Here is a 27,771-nt window from a genome sequence, read left to right on the forward strand (position 1 = left end):
AGAGAGAGAGAGAGAGAGAGAGAGAGAGAGAGAGAGAGAGAGAGAGACTGACTCTGACTGACTCACTGTGTATCTCTGGCTGGCCTGGAATTTGCAATGTAGAACAGACTAGTCTTGAATTTGCACAGATCTGCCTCCTCTGTCCCCATTCCCAAGGTATACACCACTATGCCTACTCAAAAGAAAATTTAGCTACCCAGCCTGAATGGAGTAATTAAACTAGAAACTAGAATAACTTGTGAGTGTCCAAGCATGTCCGCATACATACACTTTAACATGGGCTCACATGCAGCCTGGGCTGGCTACTTTTCCTATGTAGCCAAAGATTATGTTAAACTCCTAATTCTCCTGTCTTTCTGCTGAATACTGAATTTACAGTGTATACCACCACACCTAGTTTTGTTTTATGTGATGTCAGGTATTAAATCCAAGACTTTGTTAGAAAATACAGTTGCTTTTATTAACTTTTCAATATACTTTGTTAATAATAATTTGTTCAAAAATCATAAATATTCTTTATGGAGAAATTGTAACCATGGGCACAATGCAGATTATAGCTTCTAAAAGGCCAGGAATGGTGCTCAGTTAGTAGAGGATTTGCCTGGCAAGCAAGATGCCTTGGGTTTGATTCTATAGTTCTACATTACAGATGTATATATGTGTGTATATATAAACTAAATTTGGTTCAGAGAACAGCCAGGTTTGGGTGTGAATGTGTTTATCTAGGAGTTATTCAAGTTCAGAGTGTTGAACTGGCAAAACAGGTATTTTTAAACATTTAAGAGTCCTGAAGCACATTAAGGCTGGAAACTGAGACCCCTATTTTAAATTCTTGACTGTAGTGATTCAGGTTTTGTACAACCTCTGTGCTCCTGCCTCCTGTGGACAAGGTTCATTTCCTGAATTTACTGTGCTTTCCCAGCTTTAACCATAATGACATTTGCCATTTCTAACATGTTTCCTGTAGGTGGTTTAAATGTAAAGTGTCTTCCCAAAAGCTCGTGTGTTGAAGAATTGGTCTCCAACTGGTGTCACTACTGAGGTAATTAGATCACAAGGATACTAACTTCATCAGAGAATTAGTCTGTTGATTTCATTGATCATTGAGCTGTAAGGCCTTTGAGGAAGTCAGTCACTAGAAGTATTCCTTTGAAGGGTTTGTTTTAATCCATGTACTCCCCAGCCCTCTTCTCTCTGTTTCCTGATGCTGTGAGGTGGAGCAGTTTTCTCCCACTATGCCCTTCTCTGTGATGTTTTTACTGTGGCACAGGCCTAAAAATAGTGAGGCCAACTGGCAATGGATTCAAATCGTCAGCCAAAGTAAACCGTTCCTCTTCTAAGATGTTTGTCAAATATTTTGTCAAGACATCAAAACTGAAAGAATAATTTACATATTGTTCTTGGATTTCTATACTGCAGTCTAGACCCAGGCTAGACCTGAAATCTGTCTCATGTTGGGTTTGATCTTGAAGCACTCCTTGAGCACTTTCCTACTTCACACTTAACATGTTACCACATTGCTACTTAAGTATTAAAACAGTAGATATATACTCTGTGGTGAGGAATCCTGTCCTCTGCCTGAGTCTTGTGAAGTTGCAGGCAGGCTGTCAGCAGAGGCTGTGCTTAGCAAAGCTCGATTGTGGGAAGTTACTCTTCCAAGCTTACACACAGTCGGCTCACTCCACTGTCACATAGGGCAGCTCTGTTGTGGCACGGATGACATCATGGTAGATACTCTGATTCTTAGTCTGGTTTATGAAACTGAATGTTTTCTTTATCTCTGACAGCTCTGGGCATATTTTTTTCTCCATCCCCTCTACATTAGACTTTTGTAAGAATGTATCTTGCTGTGAGAAAGGGTCATGTTAAACAGTGCAAACTGACAAAGTGGAATGACCAGAAGCAGCTCACTGTTGAAGCATCTGGGTGTTAAGCTGGGGAAGAGCTGTGGTTGGAAATCAGTGATATTAAGGATAGAGACTTCACATCACCACATATCTTCCCCACATTTCAGCATCTATGCCTCCCAAGGAGCTGCAGTCTTCAGCAGAAGCTCCTGTTCCCAACCAGCTACTAAACAAAGTTAGGGAACACATTAAAGTACCAGTTCACACTCACCCAACAGGGTGATTCTTCAACTACCCTATAACACAGAAAATATAGCTTTACTCCTCAGTCAGGCCGTCCCTGGTGGTCTTTTTGATGTATGAAACCTCTTAAATTGCAGTAGAGGGCAGCTGGTAGCTCTGTGGTAAGGGACATACCCACCATACATAAGGCCCTGGGTTTAGTCTCCAGTTCTGGAAAAAAAAAAAAAAAGAAATATTGTTGGATGGATTATGTCTAGTCAGTCAGGGTATAGATGTGATAGTACTTTGTTTTTAAAGCCTGTACAGTTATATGGTCATATTATACAACTGTATAGATTGCTGCTGTTTGGAAAAACCAAGTTTGCACTTAGTGGAAGCTGCAGGTTGAATGTAAAATACAGCTTAGTAGTCAGCACTAAGACCTACAAGAATTGTTTCTGAGTTTTCCTTTTTTTTTTCCCAAAGATTTATATTCGATTCTATAACCTGATAATACTAAAAGAAAAGCAAATACCGCTTCTACTACTGTGTGTTTACAGTACAGATCACTTCTATGATCTCAAAATGTGTGTGCCTAAGCAGTCTTTTCTGCAGCAGAAACCAGCTGGGCAGTTAATTCTGACATTGTCTACCTAGAGATAGCATCTGGTTCCACAGACTGAGAGCTCAGTCCTAACAAAGCTTCCTCAATTCAGATACCAGTTGAAATTTGTAGACCTTTGAAACTTATGACCCCCTGGCTGTCATTTGGGGTTCCCATCACCGCTATCCTTGGTTTTAGCTTGCTGGTAAGCTCACAACTCAGGGAAATACTGATGTTTACAAGTTTAGTTTAAAGGATATTTTGTAGGAAACAAATCCTATTGGGTTTGGTGCTACATGCCTGCAATCCTAGCATCTGGGAGGCAGAGGCCAAGGATCATAGTGAGGTAAAGGTCAGCCTGGTCCACACAGCCAGTTTCAGGCCAACCAAAGATATATAATGAGACACCTTTATTATTACAAAGTAAAGAAGACAAGAAAGGAACAGATTGCCAGACAGAGATTGGTCAGATGAGGTTTGGAAATATCCTGTCCCCAGGAATCCCCATTCCTGTGGAGCTGGGGTGACCCCCTCCCAGCTCACGAATGAGTTCACTTTTCTACAAGCTTCTTTGTGTTCAGCTGTGTAGAAGTACTCCAAACCCACTCCTTTCAGTTCTTTATGAAGGAGGGCTTCATTATAAAAGCATGATTGAAACAGGATGACTGACTCTGTAATAGTGTGACCAGACAGAAAGGGTGTGGTCTAATGCTATAAAGACTGCATAGGAAATCCCAGCAGGGCCTGTCTATCCAGATTCTTCTTGGACTCTGCACAACAATCTGTCCTCCCGGCTACAGGGCAGGGTCTTTATTGAAATAGGGTTTTATGATCAATCCACAAGATTCGAGAATTTGTTTCTGGCCAGCCTGAGGCAGAAAGATAGGGGAAGCTCAGAATGTATCTTTGTTTTCAATTACTTGTCTAGGGAGGAGAAAGGAGCAGAGGAAGATTTCTGAAGTCTAAAGCATCTCAGCAGTACAAGAGACTGCCCAGGGCTGGGATGCAGTTCAGTGGCAAAGTGCTTGCTTACATGTGCAAGGCCCTGGGTCCTACCCCCAGCACTAGAGAATGAAGAGAAGGATAAAGGACTGCCTTCCACCCTTATTGATATGAAGCCAAAAGTGAACCAGAAGGCTGTGCTTCTTCGAGCCAGAAACCATGGATGAGACCTAAGATGGGCCTGTCTTAAAATCAAAAGCCAACACACCCATGTCATGCTTGGTTTTCATTCCCACTCTCATGAACAAGTGTGTCCTGCAATTTACTGTGTCTGTCTTGCTCTACACCAGAGAGTTATTGTTTTGGTCCTTTCTTTTTTTAATCCTTACAATTATATGGACAGGATTTCTTTCTTTCTTTTGGGTAAAGGTAGTGTTTCAGAAAACTGAACTCTGTTTCTTTGGATGGTTTCTGAATTGGTGGACAGAAGTAACTGCCTATTGTAAACAGCTACCAGCTAAGGCCTTGAGAATGACCTGCCCAGCACAACCTGCTGCACAACAAGGCCTAGTCCCTGTGGGGTCTCTGTATAGGAATGTCACCTTATTTTACAGGTGCATTGGCATTCAAAGCAGGCTTCTTTCCTCACACACTGTATATGGAAGGGTCAGCAGTACTGAGCTGGATTCCTCTTCCTGGGAGAATGGAGGTACCTGTGCAATTGGGAATAGACCTGATTTCTTTTGTCTCTGTCTACAGTATGCTAAACAGATATAGCTTACTTGATACCCCACTAACACATCTGTTTAAAATGAAATCACAGGGGATGGGCAGGGTCTCATTATAGCACAGTCTGACCTGGAGCTCACGATAAGCCTCCTGCCTCAGCCACTGGAGTGCTTGTATTACAGACATGAGGCACCATAGCTGCTCTAATGTGAAATTCTCTTAGAACGCGTGAACTGTTTTTCTACTCTTCTTGCAGTATTAGAGGTTGTACCCAAGACTTGGTATGCACTGTGATAAGTACCCAGCACATTAGTTTGTTTGTGACAGATTTTTCCCTGGATGAACTCTAGCTTGCTGAGTATCTGAAGGTGACCTTGAACCTGATCCTCCTACCTCTACCTCCCAAGTTCTAAGAGTAAAAGCCTTTGCTACCATAAGTGTTCTCAAAGCGTAGATAACTTTCAGATGTGTTGCCTAGATGGCAACAAGAGAAAAATAATTTGTTAAAGGAAACTTGAGTCCCAGCGGGGTAGAGTGGAGATGAGAGAGCAGGACTAAGCCCAACTAAGCCAGTTGATATATGAATGGCAGCATGTGTAGACTTTGGCTTTGTTTCTTTTTAAAAATATTTATTTTTTATGTGTATGAGTGTTTCACCTGCATCCATGTCTGCACCACAGCTGTGGCTAGTGCCCACAGTGGCCAGAGGAGGGTTTCAGATCCCTTAGAACTTGAGAGTTAACAGATGGTTATAACCCATTGTGTGGGTGCTGGGAAGTGAACCCAGGTCTTCTGAAAGAGCAGCAAATGCTCTTAACTGCTGAGCCATCTCTCCAGCCCTCACAGTCTTTTTTTTTCTTTTTTTCTTTTTTTGAGACAGGGTTTCTCTGAATAGCCCTGGCTGTCCCGGAACTCACTCTGTAGACCAGACTGGCCTCGAACTCAGAAATCCGCCTGCCTCTGCTTCCCAAGTGCTGGGATTAAAGGTGTGAGCCACCCCCACCCCCACCCCCGACCCCCACTATCCCCCCTCCCCCACTAGCCCTCACAATCTTGTTTCTCAAAAGTAGAGAAAAACTCTGATTGGAGGAAGGAAATGTGTGCATATGAATGGGAACAGTGAGTACTAATGGGGACTAATGGGAATGCTCCTGAGGCACGGCAGCTCAGGGGAGGAAGAGAGGAGGAATAAGTATAGAAAAAAGAAGACATAAATGATATAAAAATACCAAACTGAAAATTGCTGTGATGGTTTATATTGATTGCAACATGGTGAGATCTAGCTTGAATCATCTAGCAGATCAACCTAGATCCTAGATCGTCACTGAGCATGTCAGTGAGGGAGTTTCTAGATTAGAAGTGCATAGCATTATCCCATGGGTTAGGATTCAGGACTGAATAAGAAGTGGTAGTAGAAGGAGGAGGAGGAGAAAGAGGAAGAGGAGGAAGGAAGAAAGAATAAGAAGGGAGGAAAGCTGAGCAGCTGGCATTCATTACTGTCTGCTTCCTGACTGTAGTGCAATGTAATAGCTTCTCAAATACTTGTCACCATGCCTTCCCAATGGTGGACTGCTTTGAAACTGTGAGCCAAAACAAACCCTTCCTTAAGCTGCCTTTTCCAAGTATTTGGTCCTAGTAGTATATAAAGTAGCTAATGTAGAAGCCGAAGAAAACAGTTATAGACATATGAACCTTAGTTCACTTGTTAATTTTGTCATGCTGGAGACAAACCACTGCACTATAAATTCACCCATGTTTGCCTTTAAATAAGGACAGACAGATAAGAGCTGGTAAGATGACTCAGGGGGTAAGCTTCATAAAATTATTCGTCTCCCTTCCACCATGTGGGATCCATGAATAGAACTCAGTTATCAGGCTTAGCAGTAAGTGCCTTTACCCTCTGAGCCATGCCACCAGGGTGGCAACAAATTAAGAACTTCAAATGAATATAACCAATAATGCAGTGGCTGTGTTTCTGCCAGATAGTCTAAGGAAATCAGTAAGATGATCGGAAAGATGGACAGAGACTCTTCCAGACTATGCCACATAGAGACACTGGACTCAGTTCCCAAGACAGGTTTTCATGTTGATAAAGAACATTGTGCCATCCTACTAGGGGGAAGGGAATGGGGGAATGTATATATGTAGCTGCACAGGTCAGGAGTTTAGGGCTTGGAAGGCTTTGTGTACGCGTTGCTCATTGTTCTTAACTGTAGGTGGCTGAGCAACTGGTGAACTTTTTTGTTTTTGCTTAGCAATACAGTGATTTTTTTTGTAATCTCTACAACTTCACTCATAAATTCTGTTATTTTTTTTATAAATACATTGTAAAGAGAAACAGAACTTTACACCCAGAATAAAGGGCAGCTGTTAGGAGCACTTGCTGCTCTTGCAGAGGACCCTAGTTGGGTTCAGTTTCCAGCACAGCTGTTAAGGCACAATTCACGATTACATATAACCCAGCTCCAAGTGATTTGTTGCCCTCGTCTGGCCTCCGAGGACCCTCACACATGGCATACACTCATACAGATCCACATGCATAAATAAAAACCTATTTTTAGAAAGAATGTACTTCCTCTTCCTGTCTAAATGGTAAGGAAGCTGATCTGTGGTGGGTTCCAGGACTTTTAGGAAGAGTAAGCTTAGACAGTCGTTCTTGTTCTCTTTTGTTTTTATTTTCTTGTTTGAGACAGGTTTCACAATAGCCCTGGCTAACCTGAAACTTGAGGCAGTCTTCCTGTTTGACCTCTGAGTGCTAAGATAACAGGCGTGAGGCCACCATGTCCTACTCCTCAATTCTTGAAAGAACTATACATTTGTATAGTTGGTAACTATATAGATGTGATGATGCCATAACAGTTACAAACTAACAGTTGTGGTCATGTAAAGTAATTGAATTAATTCTATCTCCATTAGCTTCCAAATGAATGACTATAGACTATAATTTATTTATTTAGCTTTGGCATAATTACTGGAGGAATTATCCCTAATCTATTTTTTCTAGCGCTAGACTTATTCTCCAGTAGTGCTCCCAAAGTACTTCCTGTCTGAGTCTCACTGGAGTTACTTCTGCTCCAGCAGTCCATCCTGGGGAGCCATTTCACTTGGGCATGTGCTCCTGGTCCATCACTCTAATGAAGACTTCCTGTTCTGTCTTCTTCCTCCTTCACTCTCCTCTCTCCTTCTTTCTCTTGCTTCCTCATGATCCTTACCTTCAACCCTCAGCCTGAAAACTGAATCTCTGCCTTTTTTGTTCTTCACAGTAATTGGCTGTAGCTACTTTATTTTAACTAATAGTTGTAAATTGGGGAGGAAGGTTTACATAGCATCACTTGGTAGCCATGAGGAATTATCTGCTCATTGGGGCCAACCAAATCTTTCGGACTAGTATTTAGCATTTGACTACATAGCAGCACCAGATCAACACACAACATTTTCATTAAAGTCATCAGCCTACAACTTGAGAAGATTCTACAAGGATCTGGGTGTTTTAGAGTCATATTTTCCTCGGTTCTTTATTTTTTTATTTTTTTCTAAATCTATCTAGAATCTCCATAATGAATGGATCCAGTGTGGCAAGTACATCACCCAGTGTGAAATGCAAAGAAGACCAAGGGTTAAATGGACACGAGGAAAAGGAAAACCCATTTGCAGAATACATGTGGATGGAAAATGAAGAGGATTTCAACAGACAGGTAGGCAAAGGTAGAAGACAGTCACTATCCCAGTGACCTACTGGAATCTTTTGCTGTACTTATAGGTACAGGATGGCACTTTTAGTGTTAATAAAGTCCAGACACACTCAGGGAGTCAGGGGTTCCGGGCCTTGGCAGCCAAAGGCTTATAACTCAAGTTAGAGTCTGTAGCTCTGGGTTCTGAGCAAAGGGCTTGACCTTCTAAATCTTCCTAAACCCTCAAGTAACTGTAGTCTTTCCCTCCCTCTTCCCTTCTGCCATTTGTGGGTCTCTGTCTTTCCTACACTTCCACCCAACCATTGATTACATTGATGTAGTCAGTGTAAAAGTGTAAATTTAGCTCATGGTAAATACTTGGTAAATTATATGGTTAAAAACGTTTTCCCTGGAAAAATGCTTCTTTTTTTTTTGGGGGGGGGGGTTGGTTTTTTTGAGACAGGGTTTCTCTATGTAGCCCTGGCTGTCCTGGAACTCACTCTGTAGACCAGGCTGGCCTCGAACTCAGAAATCCACCTGCCTCTGCCTCCCAAGTGCTGGGATTAAAGGCGTGTGCCACCACCGCCCGGTGGAAAAATGCTTCTTTATGAAATCAAGTTTGAGTAAAATAATTAGTAATGCACAATTCATGATAAAATATGTGATTTTTAAAAACCTACTCAGGAAGAAAACAGCTTCTCTAGCCGGAGCATCTGCTATCCACTAGAAAGGACGCACACAGTGTAAGTCGAAGGAATGCAGCTGACTGTGGAAGGCACTCCACAGGAGTGGAGGATTCTTACTCACAGGAAGCAGGGCAGTCCTTCCCCGTCTCTGCCGCTTGTGTGCAGTCCTTCCCTGCCCTCTTGCCTGCTCAGTGTCTACTACAACACTTTACTGACATGCTTTTGCTGCTCTTATGTGTCTCATTCTGGAAAGTCATATTAAAATTGATAAAATGAGAAGATACTTTATGGAGGTTTCCAGGCAGGCCACAGTTTCTTTATCCTAAGATTCAACTCAATTTTCATGAGGCCTATGAGATGACTCAGCTGACAAAGGCAATTGCTACCATGCCTTACAAACCTGAGTTTAATGCCCAGGACTCATACAGTGAAAAGAGAACAAACTTCCACAAGTTGTCATCTGACTTACACATGTGCAATGACACATATGCACCTCCCTCCTACAAGAAATAAGTAAATAAACATAATAAAAACTTTTAAAGCTATAGTCCCTAATCCTAGTGTTGCCATTGGTTGGAGCAGAAGGTACACATTCACATGCACTTATGCGTGTGGAGGCCATAAGTCAATATTGTGTCTTCCTCAGTCAGTCTCCACTTTACTTTTTGAAATAGGGTCTCTCAGTGAGTCTGAAGTTGGTGATTGGCTAGACTGGCTAGGCAGTGAGTCCTAGACCTCTTCTGTCTCTGCCTCTGGACACTGAGATGACAGGTACACACTACTACACCTAGCTTAAAACGTAAAACGTGAACACTGGGAATCCAGACTCAGGCTCTCATGTTTGTGCCATAAGCACTTCACCTGCTGAGCTGGTTCCCCAGTCCCATTATTCATCTTTGGGGGTGGAGGGGCAGAAATGTTCTCTGAAAGATGGTCATGGTGGTGCATCGCTGTAATCCCAACACTTGCAAGGTAGGAGCAAAAGGATCGGGATTTCAAAGATTTATATCTGAAAAAAGAAAAAAAAAATTGAGCAAGTATGAGGCTTTTAGAACCAGATTGGAATGTCATCTTGAGGAGAAAACGGCGAACTAAGGAAATACCATTTGTTTGAGACCTCAGCAAGCAGTAGTAGATGATGGTATGTACTACAGAACAGTTGGAGGTCAGCTTCGTATTGAATTTGAGCCCATCCACAGATGCATGAGACCCTGACTCAGACAGAGAACACATGTGATCTCAGGAAGTATAACTCAAGGAGCTGAAGAGCGAACTCCACAGTTTAGCGTGCTTGCTCTTCTTGCAGGAACAGGAGTTTGGGTTCCAGTACCTACATGGCAGCCCGCAGCCACCTGTAACTCCAGCTCCAGTGTATCTAATGCTTTTCTCTGACCTTCTTATTTACCTACACTAATGTGCATTTACTCCCCCCTCCCAATTCAAAATAATAAAATATTTTAGAGGAAGGGTAACTCAGGAAAGAAAAGAATTCTTCTAAGAAACACATTAGCTATATTTGTGAATGATTTATATTCATACTCCAATAATTTCAATATTAAAGAGAAAAGGGACCCAGTTCTGTTAAGCAGGAGGCAAACACCAATTCTCTGCAACTTGGAGGTGTTGTCACTGGCGAGGCATGGCATAGAATGTAGGAAGAAGAAACTTCTCAGTTGTGTGGTAGGAGTCTTTTACATTCATGTTCTCTAACTGGAGTAATTTTTTTTTCTTAAGCTCCTATTATTTCCCCATGCATGTCTAACAACTAAACTCAGAGGAGGCATGATATTCATTCATGCCTCAGAGTTGAGACTCAGGGTCTTTTGTTTTTCCTTTTTATTTTTTTTTTTATGTTCTTAGTGCTAATTTCCCAACTCTTAAGCAAAGAAAATGGAATACTGCTATAATAAGATAAATAGATTTACATGGCAAGGTCTTAAATGAAACAGCTGTGGTAAAATATCTGCGCAAGGGAATATGTAAGAGAGTGGAGAGCAGAAATGTGGCAGCTTATACCTGTGGTCCTGAGACAGGAGGGTTGATGTGAGTTTGTAGCCAGCCTGAGCTGTATACATAGTGAGTTGTCACACTCTGTGAGTGTCACAGAGAGAGAAAAATAGAGACCGGATAGAGAAGATAACTACCAGACATTTCAAACACAAAGCTATGACTTAGAAATACTTTATTGTAATTATTTAAGAGCTTCATAACTAGAATTTATGAGATTTAAAAATATTTTGGCAGTTATTAATTTAATTTACTCTTCTTAAGCTGGGTAATAGAACATGCCTGTGATCCCAGCACTTTTGAGGGTCAGAAGTTTAAGGCCAGCCTTAGCTACAGGAGAGTTCAAGGCTAGCCTGTGATACATAAAATTGTCTAAATACAAAACAATGGAAAGAATTAAAAACTTCCTATTAGTTTTTCTGAACCTATGACTTACAATTGAGTGATTATTATTGTTCTTTGATCTATCTTGTGGTGGCAATGAGTTGTGGACCTGTTATCCAGCAGGAAGTATAAAAGAGATTTGGCAAGTGTGGAGTGGCCCATGAAGCCACCGAAATCTACTGAGTAAACACTGTCAGCAAAGGACTGGAAAATCCTAGATCTCTTTGCTTCATTTTATGACAATGTTTAAGAAGTTCAGAGTAGTTAAATATTCAGTGTTATTGTTTTGAGAGACTACTATATTGTGACATACATTTCTGGTGGTGCACCAGAAAGTGTCCTTTGTATCTAAGATTCTGAAAGTATTTTTCTGCCTTGGGGTTCTTATTATTAGAAAAGTGAATCAGGAGCTAATGTTTTTATTAAGTTTTCAGAATACTAGTTGCAGGCCAATTACATACTTTGTCTTTTGCATGTTCCCTGTAAAGTGGAGAATTTAAGAATTTTGTTTTGGTTTTTGAATCAGGGTCTTACTATGTGGCCCTGGCTGGTCTAGAAGAACATAGACTAGGCTGGCCTTAAACTTACAGAGACCCACCTGTCTCTGCTTCCTGAGTGCTGGAATAACAGGTGCCACAACATCTAGCTAGAAAGAATGCTTTTAGCAAGGACAAGGAAAGAATGCAAGCTATAAGAAGATTCTTTCATACCACCATAAAAATGGAGAATAAAAGCAAGAATCAAAATCAAATGTAATAATAAAAAGTTTCCCATAAAGATCTGTGAAGACCTGAAGTTTAAGCCTTTTTGAATGACTAAGATTATGCTTTCTTTATGGATCTGTGATTCCATGACTAAAAGCAACTTGGGTGAGAAAAAGGTTTATTTTAGCTTACAGTTCTAGGGAGATACAGTCAGTCCATCATGTCTTGGAAGGCATGGCAACAAACAAGCGTTAACAACAGGAGCAAGAAGCTGGCTGATCACACATTATCTACAAATTGGAAGCAGAGAGAACAAGAAATTGGGTAGGACTATAAATCTCAAAGCCTGCCTCCAGTGACATATTTTCCCCATCAAGGGTTCACCTCATAAAGGTTCTGTTATGTCTCTAAACAGTATCACCAACTAGGGACCAAGTATTCAGAAACATGAGCTAGCTGGGAATATTTCTCATTTAAACCACAATATTCATTAGAAGCATCATTAGCTCTCCTGCCCATCTGGAGGGAAGGGCTGAGGACTCTGGAGGAATCATCCTCTGGGATAGTATCTCTGAGCTTTCCCCTTTATTGGCAGGTGGAGGAAGAGCTGCAGGAGCAAGACTTCTTGGACCGCTGCTTCCAGGAGATGCTGGATGAAGAGGACCAGGACTGGTTCATCCCAGCACGAGACCTGCCTCAGGCTGTGGGACACTTACAGCAGCAGTTAAATGGACTATCAGTTGGTGACAGTCATGAATCTGAAGACATTTTGGTAAGAGCCTTCAGTAGTTCCACATGTAACATCCTGAAAAGAACATGGTGTTTAGAGTCAGATACTCTGTGCAGCTCTATACCCTACATCAAGTCTCCGGAGCCTGAGTTACCCTGCCTTCAACCCCTTAAATGAGCCCCAAGCTCTGTGAAACTATAGTCATCAGCCTTCATTTACCTGATGCTCTATACTGGGATAAAGGTTAGAAGCCTGAATTGGGCTTCAGTACACTGCTTGATACTGTTTTTCTCTTTCACTGTCTGTATCTATGCCTTGCAGTGAGCTAAGACTTAGGCTGTTCACAAGTGCACCAAAGGGCACAGAAAGATGAGGAAAATAGAGGTCCTGGTATCCCAGCCAGCTTTGAGTATTGTTGTTGTTGTTGTTGTTTTACCATGTTCAGTGGCTTGAAGTGCTATTTGGAATGAATATTATTTATACATACAGGGAAGTACCTGTAGTGGAGTGGGATACGTGAAGGAAGAGCCTCTGAGAACAATTCAGTTATAGCCTGGGGTATTAATACTCTTCCTTCTTTCAGACACTGGGCTCAGTCCTCAGAACTTCAAAAATAAATGATTTTTTTTTGGGGGGGGGTCCCTGTCCCTTTCTTCCGTCCTCTCTCTCTGCTTGTGCTCTCATCTCTCTGCAGCACTGGAGAGTTGAGTCTTGTATATGCTAGGTGTGTACTCTTATCAGTGAGCTACATCCCTAGCTTGGAAATAAGTTTTAAAGTGCAGTATGACATGAAAGCAGAAAGACAATCATTAGTATGGGGAGGGAGATCACAGATCCACCTGCCTTTGCCTCTTGAGTACTGTGATTAAAGGCATGTATCACTACGCCTGGCATGTTTTTTCTCGGTTCTTATTTCAGAGCAAAAGTAACCTGAATCCAGATGCCAAGGAGTTTATTCCAGGAGTGAAGTACTGAGCTGTTGGAAGCTTCCAGAAGGACTTGTCTTATCCCCGTCCCTGGGGCCAGCAATGCACAAAAAGCCGGAGCTGAAGGGGGGTGGCAAGGGTGTGCAGCCAGGGCGGGTTGGGTTGGGAAGGTGGTTTAACTGGATATTGTGACTCTGAGTAACTAATGTGCGAGGTACTACTCTCCAAGCCTGAGCATGGCTCTTCTGTTGTGCTGACTTGCTCAGAGCAGTTTCCAATTTATTTTATTTTTGATGAGCTCTTTGGAGTTAAGGAACTGCAGTTGTTTTTCCCTTTTAAGGAATGTTGTCTGCATTTTGGCAAAATAAGCTGACCAAGGAAAGCAGTATTTAAGAAATAATTTTCCCTGCTGTGTACCTACTAGGAACAGGGTTCCTGGAGAGCTTAAGGAGTTTGCAGCTGGATGGTAAAAGGGAAAAACATGAGCTACAAACCAGATAGAACACTCAGCTCCCCATCCCCATCATTTCCATGATGAACTGGGATACCAGTGGCCCATAAAACTCTTGTCTCCTGTCCTGAACTCAACTCAAGAGAAAACAGATTTTTAAGTTAATTGGATGAATGTAACTTTGGATGGATGTGAGTTGTGTATCAGAAAAGCAGGGCTTGATGGTGACTGTCATTTAGGGACTGCTGTCCTGTCATCAGTATGTAGCTATTGTCACTCATCAGGGTTGTTTTGCCTTCATGATCTTCATGGGGGCTACTTCTGGCTTCTTTTCCCCTCAGCTTTAAAGACACTATTAGTCAAAGTCTGAGATGGGCCTTTAGTTGTGTTAGTTACATCTTGAATCTTTTTGGACAGTTTTGTTTTCCTAAGTCCCTTCAATTCTTATGTCTTAATTCCCTCAAATTTTCTGGTTTTTTTTTTTTGTTTTGTTTTGTTTTTTGTTTTTTTCAAGGAAATACATGTTTGCAGACACTAGCAAGCTGCTTAGTTCAGTTTGGGTGTTTCTCATGCCTTACAGTGATTCCCAGAAACTAAGCTACTGAGAGGCCCTGCCCCAAGTGCACAACAATCAAGCTTTCTGTGGACATGAAACTGTTACTAGGTGTTACTGCTCCCACAGACCAGCTCTTTTTAGTTTCCTCATGGTCCTGTCTAAGTGCACTCTTAGTTCTTCCAGTAACTCACTAGGGTTTCTGTTGATGCTCTGTGGAACTGAATTGCACCAGGAGCTGCTGCTGTATGTGGAGGTGGTAGTGTCTGAGGGTGAAAGAACAAGTGTCTTGTCCTGATAATACTCCAGGACAAGGGACTTGGGAGGACTGATAGTGCTGTGGCTTCTGTGTGGCTATCACTGTGCTCTATGATAGGTCTGGAAAGACCATGCAGCTTCCAGTAGTCCATCAGATCAGTATGTAGGTATGGGCAGAGACTGGAAGGAAAGGACTGAGGTCTAGAAAGTTGAAAGTTTCCCTTTTTCATATGAACTGGTTTGCTGAGTTTCCATTTTGTCTTGGTGCCATGGATAGAACCCAGTCTCACTTGTGCCAGGTTAGTCCTACCCTTGAGCTGTTCTCAACCCTCCCTTGATTTGAACACAGCCCCAGCAGTTAAACATAGATGTCCCTCTTTTCCCTGTTTGAGTCTCATAGGATGGCATCTTGTGAAAGTGGCCTCCCACTCAGGTCACATCATAGAGAGTAGCTCAGGGAACTTGTATGGCCAGACATACACATCAATTCCCAAAGCCTCTCTTATCAAGAGAGAATGAAACTAGGAACTCCTTCTGGAAGGACTTTATTCCTGCTTAAGCTTTTAGCTTGGCTTGTCACCTCTAATAAGGAGAGAGAGGGTATGTGTAGGACGTTTAAAAAGATTCTTTCTCTTGTAGTCTCCATGAGGTCAGAATTTATCAGGATTGCAGGAAGATCCTTGAGAATCTGTCTGCATAGTACACCTTCCTCTGAGTACCTGTCTGGGAAGCTTATACAAGCCTGAGGCGGCATTGTTCCATGCTTGAGTTTTACTCTTTGGAAGCCAAGCTGCTAGGGATGGTCCAAGAGGCCTGCCTCCCTCCTGCTGTGCTGGCTTATCTTATTTGGATGTCATTCTCTAGCCTGGTTTCAGGGGTGTATGCTGTTGGATATACCTGGAATCCAAGGGCTGATGTGTTGAGTCCACCTCAGAGGCAGGGTGCTGACTGTAGGTTTGGGATGCAGCCAGTGAACTGGTCCTTCTTAATACATGGAATGATTTATTCCTGTGACCCAACTCTTTTACCATCCATTGTTGTGAGGAAGCACAATTGTACCCTAGACTACAGACTCAGCCCCAATTAGAAGTTTTGGGTTGTTTTTTTCCTTGGAATTCTCAAACTTAAATTGCTATGTAAATTCTTATACAATAATAGAAAGCATTCTAAAATAGTTGCTAGTCTGGCTGGTCTCAGTATTCATTTATTAGAGACTGAGTTCTGTGATTATTTGACCCTATTAACTTTGGGGGGTGGGGTGGAGGGAGGAATGCCTCTTCATGAATTTTGGACTGCATTAGAAACCTGAGGTAGCCAAAGCCTTGGTACTGTAGCTCAGGGTCAGGGACCAGTTTCTATCTGTAGTGTACCTGACTTGTGGTTATCATATAAACAAGGTAGAAGATATTCTAAGGAGAAGATTGGGTCTTTTGTATTGAACCCAGGACCTCACATGTGCTATGCAAGCACTACACCAGACTGTATTCCGGGCCTGTGAAAGCCTGAGACTGGGTGGCACTCCTGTTTCCAAAGTCTCAAGACCTATGATTGCTTCATTAAGATTGTAAGGTTAACCATGGCTAAAAATAAATGGTTTTGGTGAACTCTATTAAGAATTTTCCAGGTTATTGGGTTTTTTTTTTGTTTTTTTTTTGTTTTTTTTTTTTTGGTTTTTCAAGACAGGGTTTCTCTGTGTGGAGCCCTGGCTGTCCTGGAACTCACTCTGTAGACCAGGCTGGCCTCGAACTCAGAAATCCGCCTGCCTCTGCCTCCCAAGTGCTGGGATTAAAGGCATGCGCCACCACCGCCCAGCTTCCAGGTTGTTATGTCAAGGTTTTGTTTTTACTATAGAGAGACGAAGGTACAGGTAAACAGCCCTGAGTTAGCACTAGCACCCTCAAGGAGCCAGGAAAGAGGGCCTTCTGAGTGTGTTCTCTATTGCCAGAGGGGACAGGCCACTCTAGTAAGGGACTGGTTTATAGGATGCCAAGGATAGGAACTCAGGGGTCTGACAAATTTGACTACAATTACCTACCTGATGGAAAGGCTCATCCTAGCCATTCTCCTCTGGGAAAACAGGGGAGGAGGGCCTCCATTTGCTAAGCAGGGAGAGTAGAAAGGATGCTGATATGTGAACCAGGGACCCTTACTAATTGTGTCCACAATTGCCTTGAGACTTCTTGTCCCCAAGATGGTCAGTCCTGAGATAGCTGAACAGTGGGTGTGAGCATCTACTGAAGCCCATCCTACTACCCTGAGGGTATTACCAGACCACAGTCATAATCTGGAAGGTGAGGTTTTTCCTCCCACACAGAAGCTATGGGTGGTAATAGGAACAGAGCGGGAGTCTACCCAAGCAAACAATAAAGCTGACTGAATACTACCTGGCCTCTGTCTATGTATGACCTAACCCACTGCTGGACCCAGAAGTTTCTATTTCCTGGGAATTAGGGGACTAGGACATTAGACAATGCTTTCTTCTGGGTGTCAAAGCTTAGAAATCACACTTCCTGTCTTTGGGGAACAGGAAGCAATTCAAGGACAGATATATCTTTATTGTTTTTCTTTTTTCTTTTTTGGGAGGGGGGCACGGTTTGAGATAGGGTTTCTCTGTATAGCCCTGGCTGCCCTGGAACTCACTCTGTAGACCAGGCTGGCTTTCAACTCAGAAATCCGCCTGCCTCTGCCTCCCAAGTGCTGGGATTAAAGGCATGCACCACCACTGCCCACATCTTTTCTTTTTTAATGTAAAAACTTCCCTACATTTTATTACTTATAATTTAAATGGAAGATTTGCTGAGCTCTTCTCCCCAAATTTAGCTCTTTTTTTCTTTAAATAAACATTCTAAGCTACTTAACATTATAAAGAAAAAAATGGCAGTTCTTAGGATCAAACTCAGAACCTCACACAGCTAGGTAAGCATTCTACCGCGGAGGCTAATATCCTTAACCCTGGGTAAGGTTATTAAAAACTACTTTTTTTTTTTTTGAGTCAGTCTTGCTGTGGTCCAGACTAGACTTGACCCTCTGATCCTCCTACTTCAGCCTCTCCAGTGCTGACATTGTAGGTGTGGACCACCAGGCTGTCCTAAATACCTTAATATTGTCCTATTACTACATTATATGTCAGGGTTGAGGGTTAAGTGGAAGATTCCATGCATGGCTAAGGAAGCGTTCCAACAGCAAACTACATCCCTTGAGTATAAAATATATTTCCTATAAACATCTCAATCCACAAACACACATAAGAATTTTGTCCTGCCGATTCTGAGCCTTCAAAAAACAGCCAGATGTGGGTGGTACACATTCTTAATCCCAAGACTTGGGAGGCAGAGACAGGCAGATCTAGTTTGAGGCCAACATAAGAGTTCAGACCAGCCAGGTCTACATAGTGAGACTGTCTGTAAGTTAATAAAAATAAACTAATGCTTGAAAAGTGGAAACAAGGTCTCCAAAACAAAACACAACTTAGAGCTGGGGTGGTTCACTAATGATGCATACCATATAAATCATGAGACTTACTGTTCAAATCACTGAGTTCAGGAACTTCCTTCAGTCCTGGAACAATAACCATATTCATCTTTCTCAGCCTTTTCACATGCAGGGCCCTGGGCTCTGGTTTGGCTACTGAATCTTTTCTGGATGTTTCATGTCAGTGGAGTTAAACACTTGGTGGTCTCTTAATTTGCCTGGTTTTTTTTTTCCTATTTATTTATTTATTTACTTATTTATTTATTTTGGTGTTCTTTCACTGTTGAACAGTTTCCTGTTGTTGAGTATATTACATTTTGTCAGACCCCCTTAATCGTGGCTCTCCACCTTCACTTTGGCTAGTCTTCTACACACAGAACTTAGGAGATGCTGTGCCTCTTAGGAACCTCAGCCAGCGCAGATTCCTATGATCCTTGACTTCTCATGAACTTTTGTGCTGTCTGCTGCAGGCCAGGATTTCTGAAGTGCCCGAGGCCTACTTAATAATGAGCACAACCGGATAGGATATCAAACGGCACTGCTGTTTCACCCAGAATCAGTGCTGAGCTTTCTAGTCTTGTCCATGGGTACTTAAGAGTTGTACAGACTCTGTTGGACACATGAGGGAAAGAGGGCTGGCTGGTGGTGGAGGGACACACAGGAAGAAGGAGGGCCAAAATGGAGATGGCAGAGCCAGTAGAGCCTGATGATGCCCCAGCTGCCTGGCACCTCCAGTAAACCTAGGTCCAGACTCTGGACTTTGGTTCCTGTTGCAAGTGTTTAAAAGCTTGTTGCTCCAGGAACAGCGCTTTTAAAACCTTTTTTAAAAGGCTGGAGAGATGGCTCAGTAATTAAGAGCACTGGCTGCTCTTAATAGGTTCTAGGCTCCATTGAGGCTACAACCATCTGAAACTCCAGTCCTAGACAGAGGATCTTATTTTTTTTTCTTTTTCTGGTTCCTCAGTACACACACAGTACACTTGGAGGCAAAACACCCAAACATAAATTTTTTTTTTTAAAAAAAGAACTAAAAAAATGTTTCCCTAAAACCACCAAAACTTGAAAAAAGTTACTTAAAATTTTTTGCTCTATAAATTAAATGGCAGCTGTTTTAAAACTCACACTTGCTGATGTGGCACCTTCCTGGCTACACCTTTTGGACACGTGTGCTGTGCAGGAGTTGGAGAGAGGGAAAACAAACCCAGAGGTTAAAACCTAGCATTGTTGTACATCCATACCTGATTAATCAGCTGCCAGCTGGATCTTGGAATGATGAAGAAACTGCCTCTGGGCAAGAGTATTTCCTGGAAAGATTAGTTCCAGAGGAAAGACCCTCCCGACCAGGGCTGGCAGCAGTAGCTGCCCGGATATAAAGGTCTGAGAGAGAAGTGCTCCACTATAACCAGAGCCAGGTGAGCAGCAGTCAGAAGCAGGCAGGCCACCGAGTTAAGCAGTGTCTACTTGGCCCTCAGGGATTCATGCACACATGAAAAAAAAAATGCCCTATGTACCTACAGCTACCAACTAGAATTAAGTCAAAATTGAGACTAGGATTGTACTGTCTCCAAAATCCTACTGGGAACCTTAGGAGATGGTATGATAGATCTTGGGTCATTCCCTAGGAGGTGGGCATACACACACGTAGTTCTATTATGAGGAATCATAACTGCCAAGAGGAAACTTCAGTCTCAGCTGCTGGCAGCCAAAGCATTTAGTGTGGAAATGGGAAGGGCTTGGCTATTATGTGCCTAAGAGCCTGGTAGGTGCATGCGAGCACCTGGAGTGGGGTCTTTAAACCAAGAGCTTGCTAGGTCAACCTGCTGGAGGTGCTGAGGACATGCACAGCAATCTGTTGAAGATAACACCCTGCTGGGGAGGGAGTAAAGTGCATTTATTTTCTTTCGTATGTGTTTTTAAAAAAGAAAAATATCCCAACACTCGGTGTTGATTGGATGGGAAGGGAGACAGCCCCTAGAAGGTATAGGAATAGAAGGCAATGGCGTTGGTATTGTAGTCCATGGGAAGGTGGTGTCCAACATGCCTGGCCCCCAGGCTGGCACCCCCCAATGCAGAAGAATGCCGCAACTTCATCAGGGTGAAGCTGGAGAAAGAGTTCTGTGCCTGCTGCTCTCGGCCCTGTGTCAGTGCCAAGAGAAAGCCTGGAGGGAAGAATGCAGAGAGAAGACCAGCATATGGGACTTCAGTGCAGATGCCAAGCCATATGTCAACCATCCAGCACAGAAGCACCAGGATGCTCTGGGTCCTAGAACCTGTAGCCCAAAGAAACCTGCATTCCTCAACTCTGGAGCATGCAATACCCACAACTTCATGGTGCAGAAATCTAGTGGAGACCCTTGAGCTGTTTCAGATAGTCTAATGGAAACCCTGAACTGAGGCTGTCAAACTAAATTCCTTCTGACCAGAATGGTGACTAAGAGTGCAACCATAGGTTATTACACTGGTCTACACTCCAAGGGATGAAGAGATGGCTCCATGGTTAAGGGCATTTGCTTTCTTCAGAGAACATGGGTTCAGTACCCAGCACCCACATGGTGGCTCACAATCATCTATAACTCAAGTTCCAGAGGATCTAACACCCTTTTCTGCCTCCTTGGGCACTGCATGTCCATAAGCACAGGACAGACATAATTGCTGACAAAAACAGTAACATAAAGGTAAATCTTAAAAAGTGATTAATAGCCAGGCGGTGGTGGCGCACGCCTTTAATCCCAGCACTTGGGAGGCAGAGGCAGGCGGATTTCTGAGTTCAAGAGTTCGAGGCTAGCCTGGTCTACAGAGTGAGTTCCAGGACAGCCAGGGCTACACAGAGAAACCCTGTCTCAAACAAAACAAAACAAAACAAAACAAAAAAGTGATTAATATATCATTTGGAATAGAACATCTTTTCAGGGGCTCATAAAAAAAAGCTCTGCAGTAGAGCACAGGGTTAGCAAGCACACACCCCAGGAAGAGGTCACAGGGCTTAGATAAAAAGGCCCACTTCGCCCTCCTTTCCAGTTGCATCCTTTGTCTCCACCCACACCCACCCAAACTTACCTTCCTTCAGTAGCTCCCAGCTCTTCCACACTGACCCCACACACAGAATTGGGAGGCCAAGCTCCCCTTGGAACAAAACCTGGGAGAACAGCAGAAAATGGGATGCTGCAGGCTAACCTTAACCCTACTCCTCACCAGTGTCAAACAGAAGGTGGACTCAAGGAAAAAAAAAAAAAGGCAAGGAAGAAAACAGGAGTTATAAAAGGCAAAGCAGAGAAGAAAGAGATGGTCAAATAGAAGGATGGAGAAGCTAGAAGCCGGCACCATCTGCAGGCAGTCTCTACATACACAGAAGTACCAAAGCACATGGAATTGGATGGGACAGTCTCACCACCCTAGGCGCAGACCTCATTCAGTTGCAGGACACACACCCTGCCTTTGTGTCCGTCAACTCACCGGGTCAATCTCTGGCAATACTGCCACAACGTGTCGGCCCAGCATTTCCCCAGCCTTTCTGAAGATATACTTGGAAAGAGGGTCTCCCTGCTGTGCACCTGGGGCAGGGAGGAGAAAGGGGCTGGAGAATACAGGAAGTAGCCTACTATAGCCACTCTCTCCCTGAGGTAAGGCAGCAAGCACAGGCCAAGTTAATGTTAGGATGGATACCCACATTGGTGAGCAAGCCTCTTCTCACCGATCCAGCTACCTCCCCTTCCAGTGCCAGTGCCAGCAGTAGGACTAGAGTCCAGCGAACAATATATTAAATCATATTACTGTGTTTGTCCCCAAGAGTCTATCAGCCCTGTGGACAAGAGACGCTATCTGAGAAGACTGCTGATTCTCCTCTTGATGGCCAGCACTCTCAGCAGTGTGCTGCTGCCCAGCCTCACCCAGCCTGGTGTTTTGAACTTCAGTCCAGAGATAAAACATGTAGGCTACCCTGGACTAAGGAATCCAAGTTTAAAAGGAGCAAGCCTCACAAGATGCCAACATGAAGGCTCCTCCCAAAGCCAAAACGAGCCGCCTGAGCTTTCTAACTCCTGCTTCTATGAATTTATCCAAAGGACAATAGGTTCTCAAACCCAGGTATTCGGAATGCACCAGCCACATGGCCACCAGGGAGAGAAACACAGGCAATACAGTGCTGTCTAAGTCCTGGCCCTATCTATCACACCAAATTGAGCCACAGACTCCAGGTTACTTGTTGAGACAGGCACCAGCACACAAGCCAGCCTTAACTATGGTCCACCCTCCCATTAGACATGCTTTTAGGGAACCGAGTTACATACAAGCCAGCACCTACAGTACCTTCTGCAATTTTCTGGCAAAATCCAGCAAACTTGGATTTATCAAAGTCCCTATACAAGTGGGTGAGGATTCCTAGCCGATCTGGCACCTGAGAAACGGGACACAAACAGTCAATAGAAAACCTCTAGACTGTCACCCGGAGTGACCTTCCTAGTATGCCTGCTGGAATAACCAAAATAATTGGGGGTTATTTTCTTTTTGAGACAGGGTTTCTCTGTGTAGCCTCAGCTGTCCTGGAGCTAACTCTAGACCAGGCTGTCATAGAACTCAGAGAGATTTGCCTGCCTCTACCTTCCAAGTGCTGCAATTAAAGGTATGTGCTACCACTGCCAGGCTTTTTTTTTTTCTGTATGCTTTAAAATTTATGGAAATTTGAGATTTCTCGGTTGAGTAGTTTTCCTCAAGTTGAAGTTCCCTGAAAAGACTGCTTCAGTTAAAGAGCAGCACTCTCATACAGCCCCTGCTCAAAGTAGCAGACCACAGTGATGCAACCAGGAGACTGATTCATCTCCCAACCTGTCACCTTCTACACCAGCCTAACACGGGACACTTCTGAGTCCCCAAGAACACAGAGATTCTCTTGAGTACATTTTAGTGAGAATGAGATAACTGTCAGCATCTACAGAAACATTACTGTGTTTTAATATTCTTTTCTCATTTGACTTTGCTTAAATGTTTGCAAAAATGACTAAAATTCCTAAGATGAAGTGGCAGTCACACTGGTCTGAACACACTGCCCACACTGAATCCTGTCCTTATCTACCACTTCACCCTGCTGGTGTACACGAATGTATGGTAGGAAGTACCTGGAAATAGTTGAACATGGCCTGCTTGACATGGCCAATATCATGAGGAGCTGCCTCCAGGTTGTCGATGGAGTCAAACACAATTTTCACAGCTTGATGTGCAATCCAGTAGGCTGCCAGGAGCAGAAGGCGAAGAAGACAGCCAATCGCAGAGGCAGTCTCCTCACCAAGAAAGGCTCTCAGCTCAAGACCAGCTAGAAGTCACTGATCGGTCAGGGGTTCCCAGTAGGGAAGGAGGCTTTTGACCAACTGTTTGACAGACCCAGATAAGGGAAAGCTGTAGGAAGCCTGAGTAAGTGAACTTGTCATGCCAGCTACCATTCAAAGACAAGGGTGGTAAGCTGTCACACATAGCTGCAGTCACAGCATGAGCCGGACCCAAAAGCCACCAAAGAAATGTATACATGCTGCCCCAAAAGTAGTGTCAATGAGTTTCTAGATCCCAGACCCCTTTCCCATTATCAGGGAGTTTTTGGACAGCTATGGCCTTAACCTTCAGTTACAATCTTTCCCTTGGGTCTCCAAAAGTCAACAGAGGTAGGCTACACCACCGTGCTGTGATGTATACCCTAGGCATGAAAGGCTACTAAGAAGCAAGATGGTAACTCTGTGATTCTCAAAATAGTATCCTGTGCTCTGCAACAGGTTTAGGAGCTATTTAGGGATACCTGTTTAGGTTTAGGGCAGAGAGCAGGTCCTATGTGTACTCACCTGAGCCCTCGTCTCCCATCATGTGGCCCCAGCCACCACAGCCACTCTCGGAGCCATCAGGGTTGATAAGCCTACAGTTGGAACCTGTTCCAGAGATGAGCACAATCCCACCTGGGGAGAGGGCACGGGGGCTCAGTGTGGCCAAGGGCCCGAATAGAGCAGCAGCTTCCCACTGCGAAAAACAGGACAGAAACCAGCCCCACAGTGGAGGAATCACCACCCAACCTCCTAGAACAAATAGCCCACTTGCTTCCTGCCCAGGAGATAGAGGAAGAACATGGCTCCCAGCCAGCCAGACTTCAAATGATCTTGGCTTTACTGAGTACCTAATGCCAGAGATTATGGCAGACCTTCTTCTTATAGTGACCATTAGCACCATAAATCGTACAGATATCGACCCCCTACTCCTACATGAGGGAAATAATGCACTTCCACAACTTTTCAAAGATGGGAGAGCTGTCAAACCAGAGCATAGGCCAGTTTCATTTTTGAGATCTCATAAGTTAGCCCTGGCTGGCCTAGGATTTATTTATGTAGAACAGGCTGGCCTTGAACTTGCAGTAATCTGCCTACCTGTCTCCTTAGCATTAGATTAAATGTGTGCACTGGCATGCCTGGTGAGACTCAGTTCTATACCAGCACTCTAGGATATCACAGAGTCCCATACTCTCTACTCAGTAACCCCAGCTTCTGCCCCCAGAGATCCCACCCCTTGATTCACACAGACACTTTTCCTGCCCTCCATCCTCTTCTGTCCCCTTGTCCCTGCTCTAGCAAAAGTATTATTATGCCCAGGAAAGGGCAGCTGGGAGAAAATAACAACTGCTGCCTTCCAGATGTTAGTAAGATAAGTTTTGCCAGTCATAGGCAAGGGGCTTTTCCCATAAGAGAGCTCATTCTCAACCTCACTCCTCCCTTCACATCCTCACCATCCGGTGTAGCTGTGGCCATGGAACCTGCTGCATCGGTGGTGATTAGGTAACTTTCACTCAGGTAGGGAAATCGGTGCCTCAACTCCTCAATTAGGAGCCTCACTGCATCCTCCTGCTCCCCACCACTCAGGGACAGGCCCTAGGCCACAAGGGAGAGAAAGAAGCTGAGCAAGGAAAGGAGGGAGGAGACCCAGGCCAGCTTCTTCCTTAACACCTCTCTTCCTGACACCTATCTGGTCATACTCAGCTCACCCGATCTAGCCCCTTCACCCACAATAAGCCCTTAGAAGGCCATGCCTGCAGGAACAGCCTGGCCTAGGAAAGGGTGGAGGAAAGAAGATACAGACAAAAGAGCAAGCTGAGGGATGTGAAGCAAACAGCTTGGCTTGGCATACATAGGGTCTGCTATCCCTGTATAGCTCTCTTGCATATATAGTAAGTAGCCAGAGCCACAACAACCTGAGAGGGAAAAGAGCTAACATTTAAAGAGCCCTTCAGGCTAGAGGGTGTTTGAATCACATTATTTCATTTTCCCAACAATTCTTAGTATCTGTATTTGCAAAATGAGGAAACTGAGGCTTAGAGAAGGCAACTGAATTAAGGGCCACTAAGTTGAGTGGCAAAGGTGAGATTGAAATCAGGGTGCCAATGGGTCTCTGGAGACCCATCCTCAGTTTATAGATTATTACTGAAACCACAAGAATGGACAAGAGCAAAGGCTCTGGCCCTAGAGCCCTTATCTCTAGTCATGAAGCTCACCTAGTCCTACTGGTCACCTGTCCCAGCAGTGCTGATGGTCCAGGCTCCAGGTGACTCACCAGGCTTCGAAGGGGTACGAGGGGATCCATTCCAGCCTTCCGTTTGGCTCTGCCCACCATCTCATTGATCCTCTCCACACACTGGTCTGTGCCGATCAGCTGACCCCAAGAGGGAAGGAGGAGTTAGAAAGGCTTGCAGGATCTGTTCTGCCCCTACCAGCTACTAAGAGGCCCAGCCACCACCTCTCTATGAGATGAACATTACATGAAGGCCAAGTTCTTTGGTCCCCTCAGGATAGCTTTTTTTACCCAGTGGTTTGTGCTTAGTCCATCTGCTTCTGCCAGGATCTGCCCATCCTCAGAAAGTAAAAGGACTTTGGACCGTGTGCCTCCCCTACAAAACACAAGAGGGCACTCAGTCCTGATAGAACTCCAGACAGAGAGAGCCAAGCTTGCATAGTAGTCTCTTACAAAAGTCTAGGGCAAAGACAGCTTCAGCAAACCCAACCTCTACTCCCAAAGCCACCTGTTTAGTGCCTGCTACACTCTGGAAAGGGACATGAGGCTTTGCTCATTTTGCTTGGTAGGTCCTACTTCCTCTGCAAGATCCCACTTACTCATCACTGGACCTTACAGTTTGCCTCATGTAGGCTTCTCCACACATTAGTCATCCCCTAGCTAGCAAAGACTGCTGTGAATCGAGAGTGTATTAAATTGTTTAGCTTCTCGTTATGAGCTCCACTGGCTTCGGAGTGATTATCTATCCTCCTAACCTATCCAGAGCATTGCCGAAACGACTCACGGTAAATACATCGGAGGGAATAAGCAGACCTATCACAACAGCTAAGGGCTACTTTGAGATCTGACACCAGGGTCTTCAACACACCTGTGAGAAATTATCACCAGACAGGGAGAAACTCATACTGCTTTCAGCAACTAAACCCTTCTGAGTTAAATTCCTGGGGTAAGTGGTGGTTTAGAAGGGTGATAGGTGGTGGAATTATTGATCCTATTGATCAATACTTCTTGTAATGTAATAGACAACAAGGACTTGATCCAACTCAAAGAGTACAACAAGTTCCGAGGAGGGTATGAATGCATGGGACAGCAGACTAAATCCAAATTAACTTCTTGACAAATTGGGAAAAAGAAGTTCTACCTTCCATATGAATATAACAAAGCTAAGTGAAAACTCCTATACTATGCTGAGGGTTTTTCCTTCCAAGATGTCACAAATAAAGCCAGAGGTCATCCACCTTAGCAATTCAAGAGAAGAGACTAACGGGTAAATCAGCATCGAGCGGCTACGATTCCAAATCTTCCTATCAGGTCCTGATATGACACACCCAGTTCCACAAAATGCTTGCCATGCGCAGGGGACAGGATAAACCACCATCTTGCTCACTCTTGTCCTTGCTTTACATATGTGGCAACTGAAGCCCAGAGAGGGCAGACGTCTCACCCAAAGCCATGCTTAGTAGCGCTACTTCCCAAAGTCAAACAGACCAGCTTCTGAGAAGGAGAATATAGGACCTTGGGGGCCGACAGTAGTGGAGGGTCCCGAGCACCAAGACTAGACAGTACTCTGGTGACAGCTGCTTAACTCCCGGGTTCCCTTGGGCATAAATCTCAGTCTCGGCTTCCGCCTCTTTCCCACGTCCACCCGCGACCGGCAACTTCCCACCTGACCCCCAGCTCTGCACAACTCTCCAGGCTGACACAAGAACCCTGTGGCGGAAAGGTGGTGGCCGGGAGGGGCGTGGTCGCGCCATAGAGCACAAAGGCACCGAGCTTGGTGTGGACTGCCGCCCCCTGACCCGCCGCTCCCGGACGGACAGCCTCCGGCCGGTCCAGCGCTCACCCTTCCACGCCACCGTAAAGCGCGGCCATACTACCGTTGCCACCGCAGGTCCCGCCGTAGCAACCTCGACTCTAGGCTTCACTTTGCTCCCGCCCAAGCGGGCAACACCCCTTGTCATGTGATCACGTCGCGCATACGTAGGGTGTGGACACCACATCCTCTCCCGCCCTAGCTGTCGCGTCCAGCCGTCCTCTCCGGCTTCTTCTAGCCTGC

General features: G+C 44.2%; 2 protein-coding genes across 7 annotated transcripts in view; one reads left to right on the top strand and one right to left on the bottom strand.

The window, feature by feature from the left end:
* Positions 1-13,602, top strand: part of Paip2b (poly(A) binding protein interacting protein 2B) — a 30,125-nt gene extending 16,523 nt beyond the window's left edge. The window contains exons 1-4 of one of the 2 annotated variants that reach the window (XM_028762266.1): positions 966-1,042; positions 7,892-8,039; positions 12,392-12,568; positions 13,445-13,602. In XM_028762266.1, the coding sequence (XP_028618099.1) occupies positions 7,902-8,039; positions 12,392-12,568; positions 13,445-13,501 (372 nt within the window). In that variant the 5' untranslated portion in view covers positions 966-1,042; positions 7,892-7,901 and the 3' untranslated portion in view covers positions 13,502-13,602. Of the gene's footprint in view, positions 1-965; positions 1,043-7,891; positions 8,040-12,391; positions 12,569-13,444 lie in introns of those variants that run through there. The other variant, XM_028762265.1, reaches the window with a different exon arrangement.
* Positions 2,009-27,771, bottom strand: Nagk (N-acetylglucosamine kinase). 5 transcript variants are annotated; one of them, XR_003710694.1, is made up of 12 exons: positions 27,559-27,689; positions 26,007-26,091; positions 25,758-25,856; positions 24,937-25,078; positions 24,008-24,118; positions 23,297-23,409; positions 22,491-22,578; positions 21,639-21,736; positions 21,243-21,321; positions 11,989-12,601; positions 9,563-9,710; positions 2,009-2,300 (listed from the first exon to the last, which is right to left on the bottom strand). XR_003710694.1 is itself a non-coding variant. In XM_028762263.1 (10 exons), exons 1-10 carry the CDS (start codon positions 27,585-27,587, stop codon positions 12,579-12,581), a joined length of 867 nt encoding a protein of 288 aa, XP_028618096.1. In that variant the 5' UTR covers positions 27,588-27,689; the 3' UTR covers positions 10,867-12,578. The 5 variants fall into 5 exon arrangements, 3 of the variants coding, with proteins under 3 accessions (XP_028618096.1, XP_028618094.1, XP_028618095.1); XR_003710695.1 differs by lacking the exon at positions 11,989-12,601; XM_028762263.1 differs by lacking the exons at positions 2,009-2,300; positions 9,563-9,710 and having other exon boundaries at positions 10,867-12,601.

This window comes from Grammomys surdaster, unplaced genomic scaffold (assembly GCF_004785775.1).
Source record: "Grammomys surdaster isolate TR1022 unplaced genomic scaffold, NIH_TR_1.0 133, whole genome shotgun sequence".
In the NCBI taxonomy this organism is placed as follows: Eukaryota; Metazoa; Chordata; class Mammalia; order Rodentia; family Muridae; genus Grammomys; species Grammomys surdaster.

Coding starts and splice junctions, on each gene's coding strand:
- Nagk (XM_028762261.1), bottom strand. CDS start 27,587: ATGGCCGCGCTTTACGGTGGCGTGGAAGG. Junction 24,119..24,936: donor GGCCACAGCTACACCGGATG/GTGAGGATGTGA, acceptor CCCTCTCCCCAG/GTGGGATTGTGCTCATCTCT. Junction 22,579..23,296: donor CCATGTTCAACTATTTCCAG/GTACTTCCTACC, acceptor CCCGTTTCTCAG/GTGCCAGATCGGCTAGGAAT.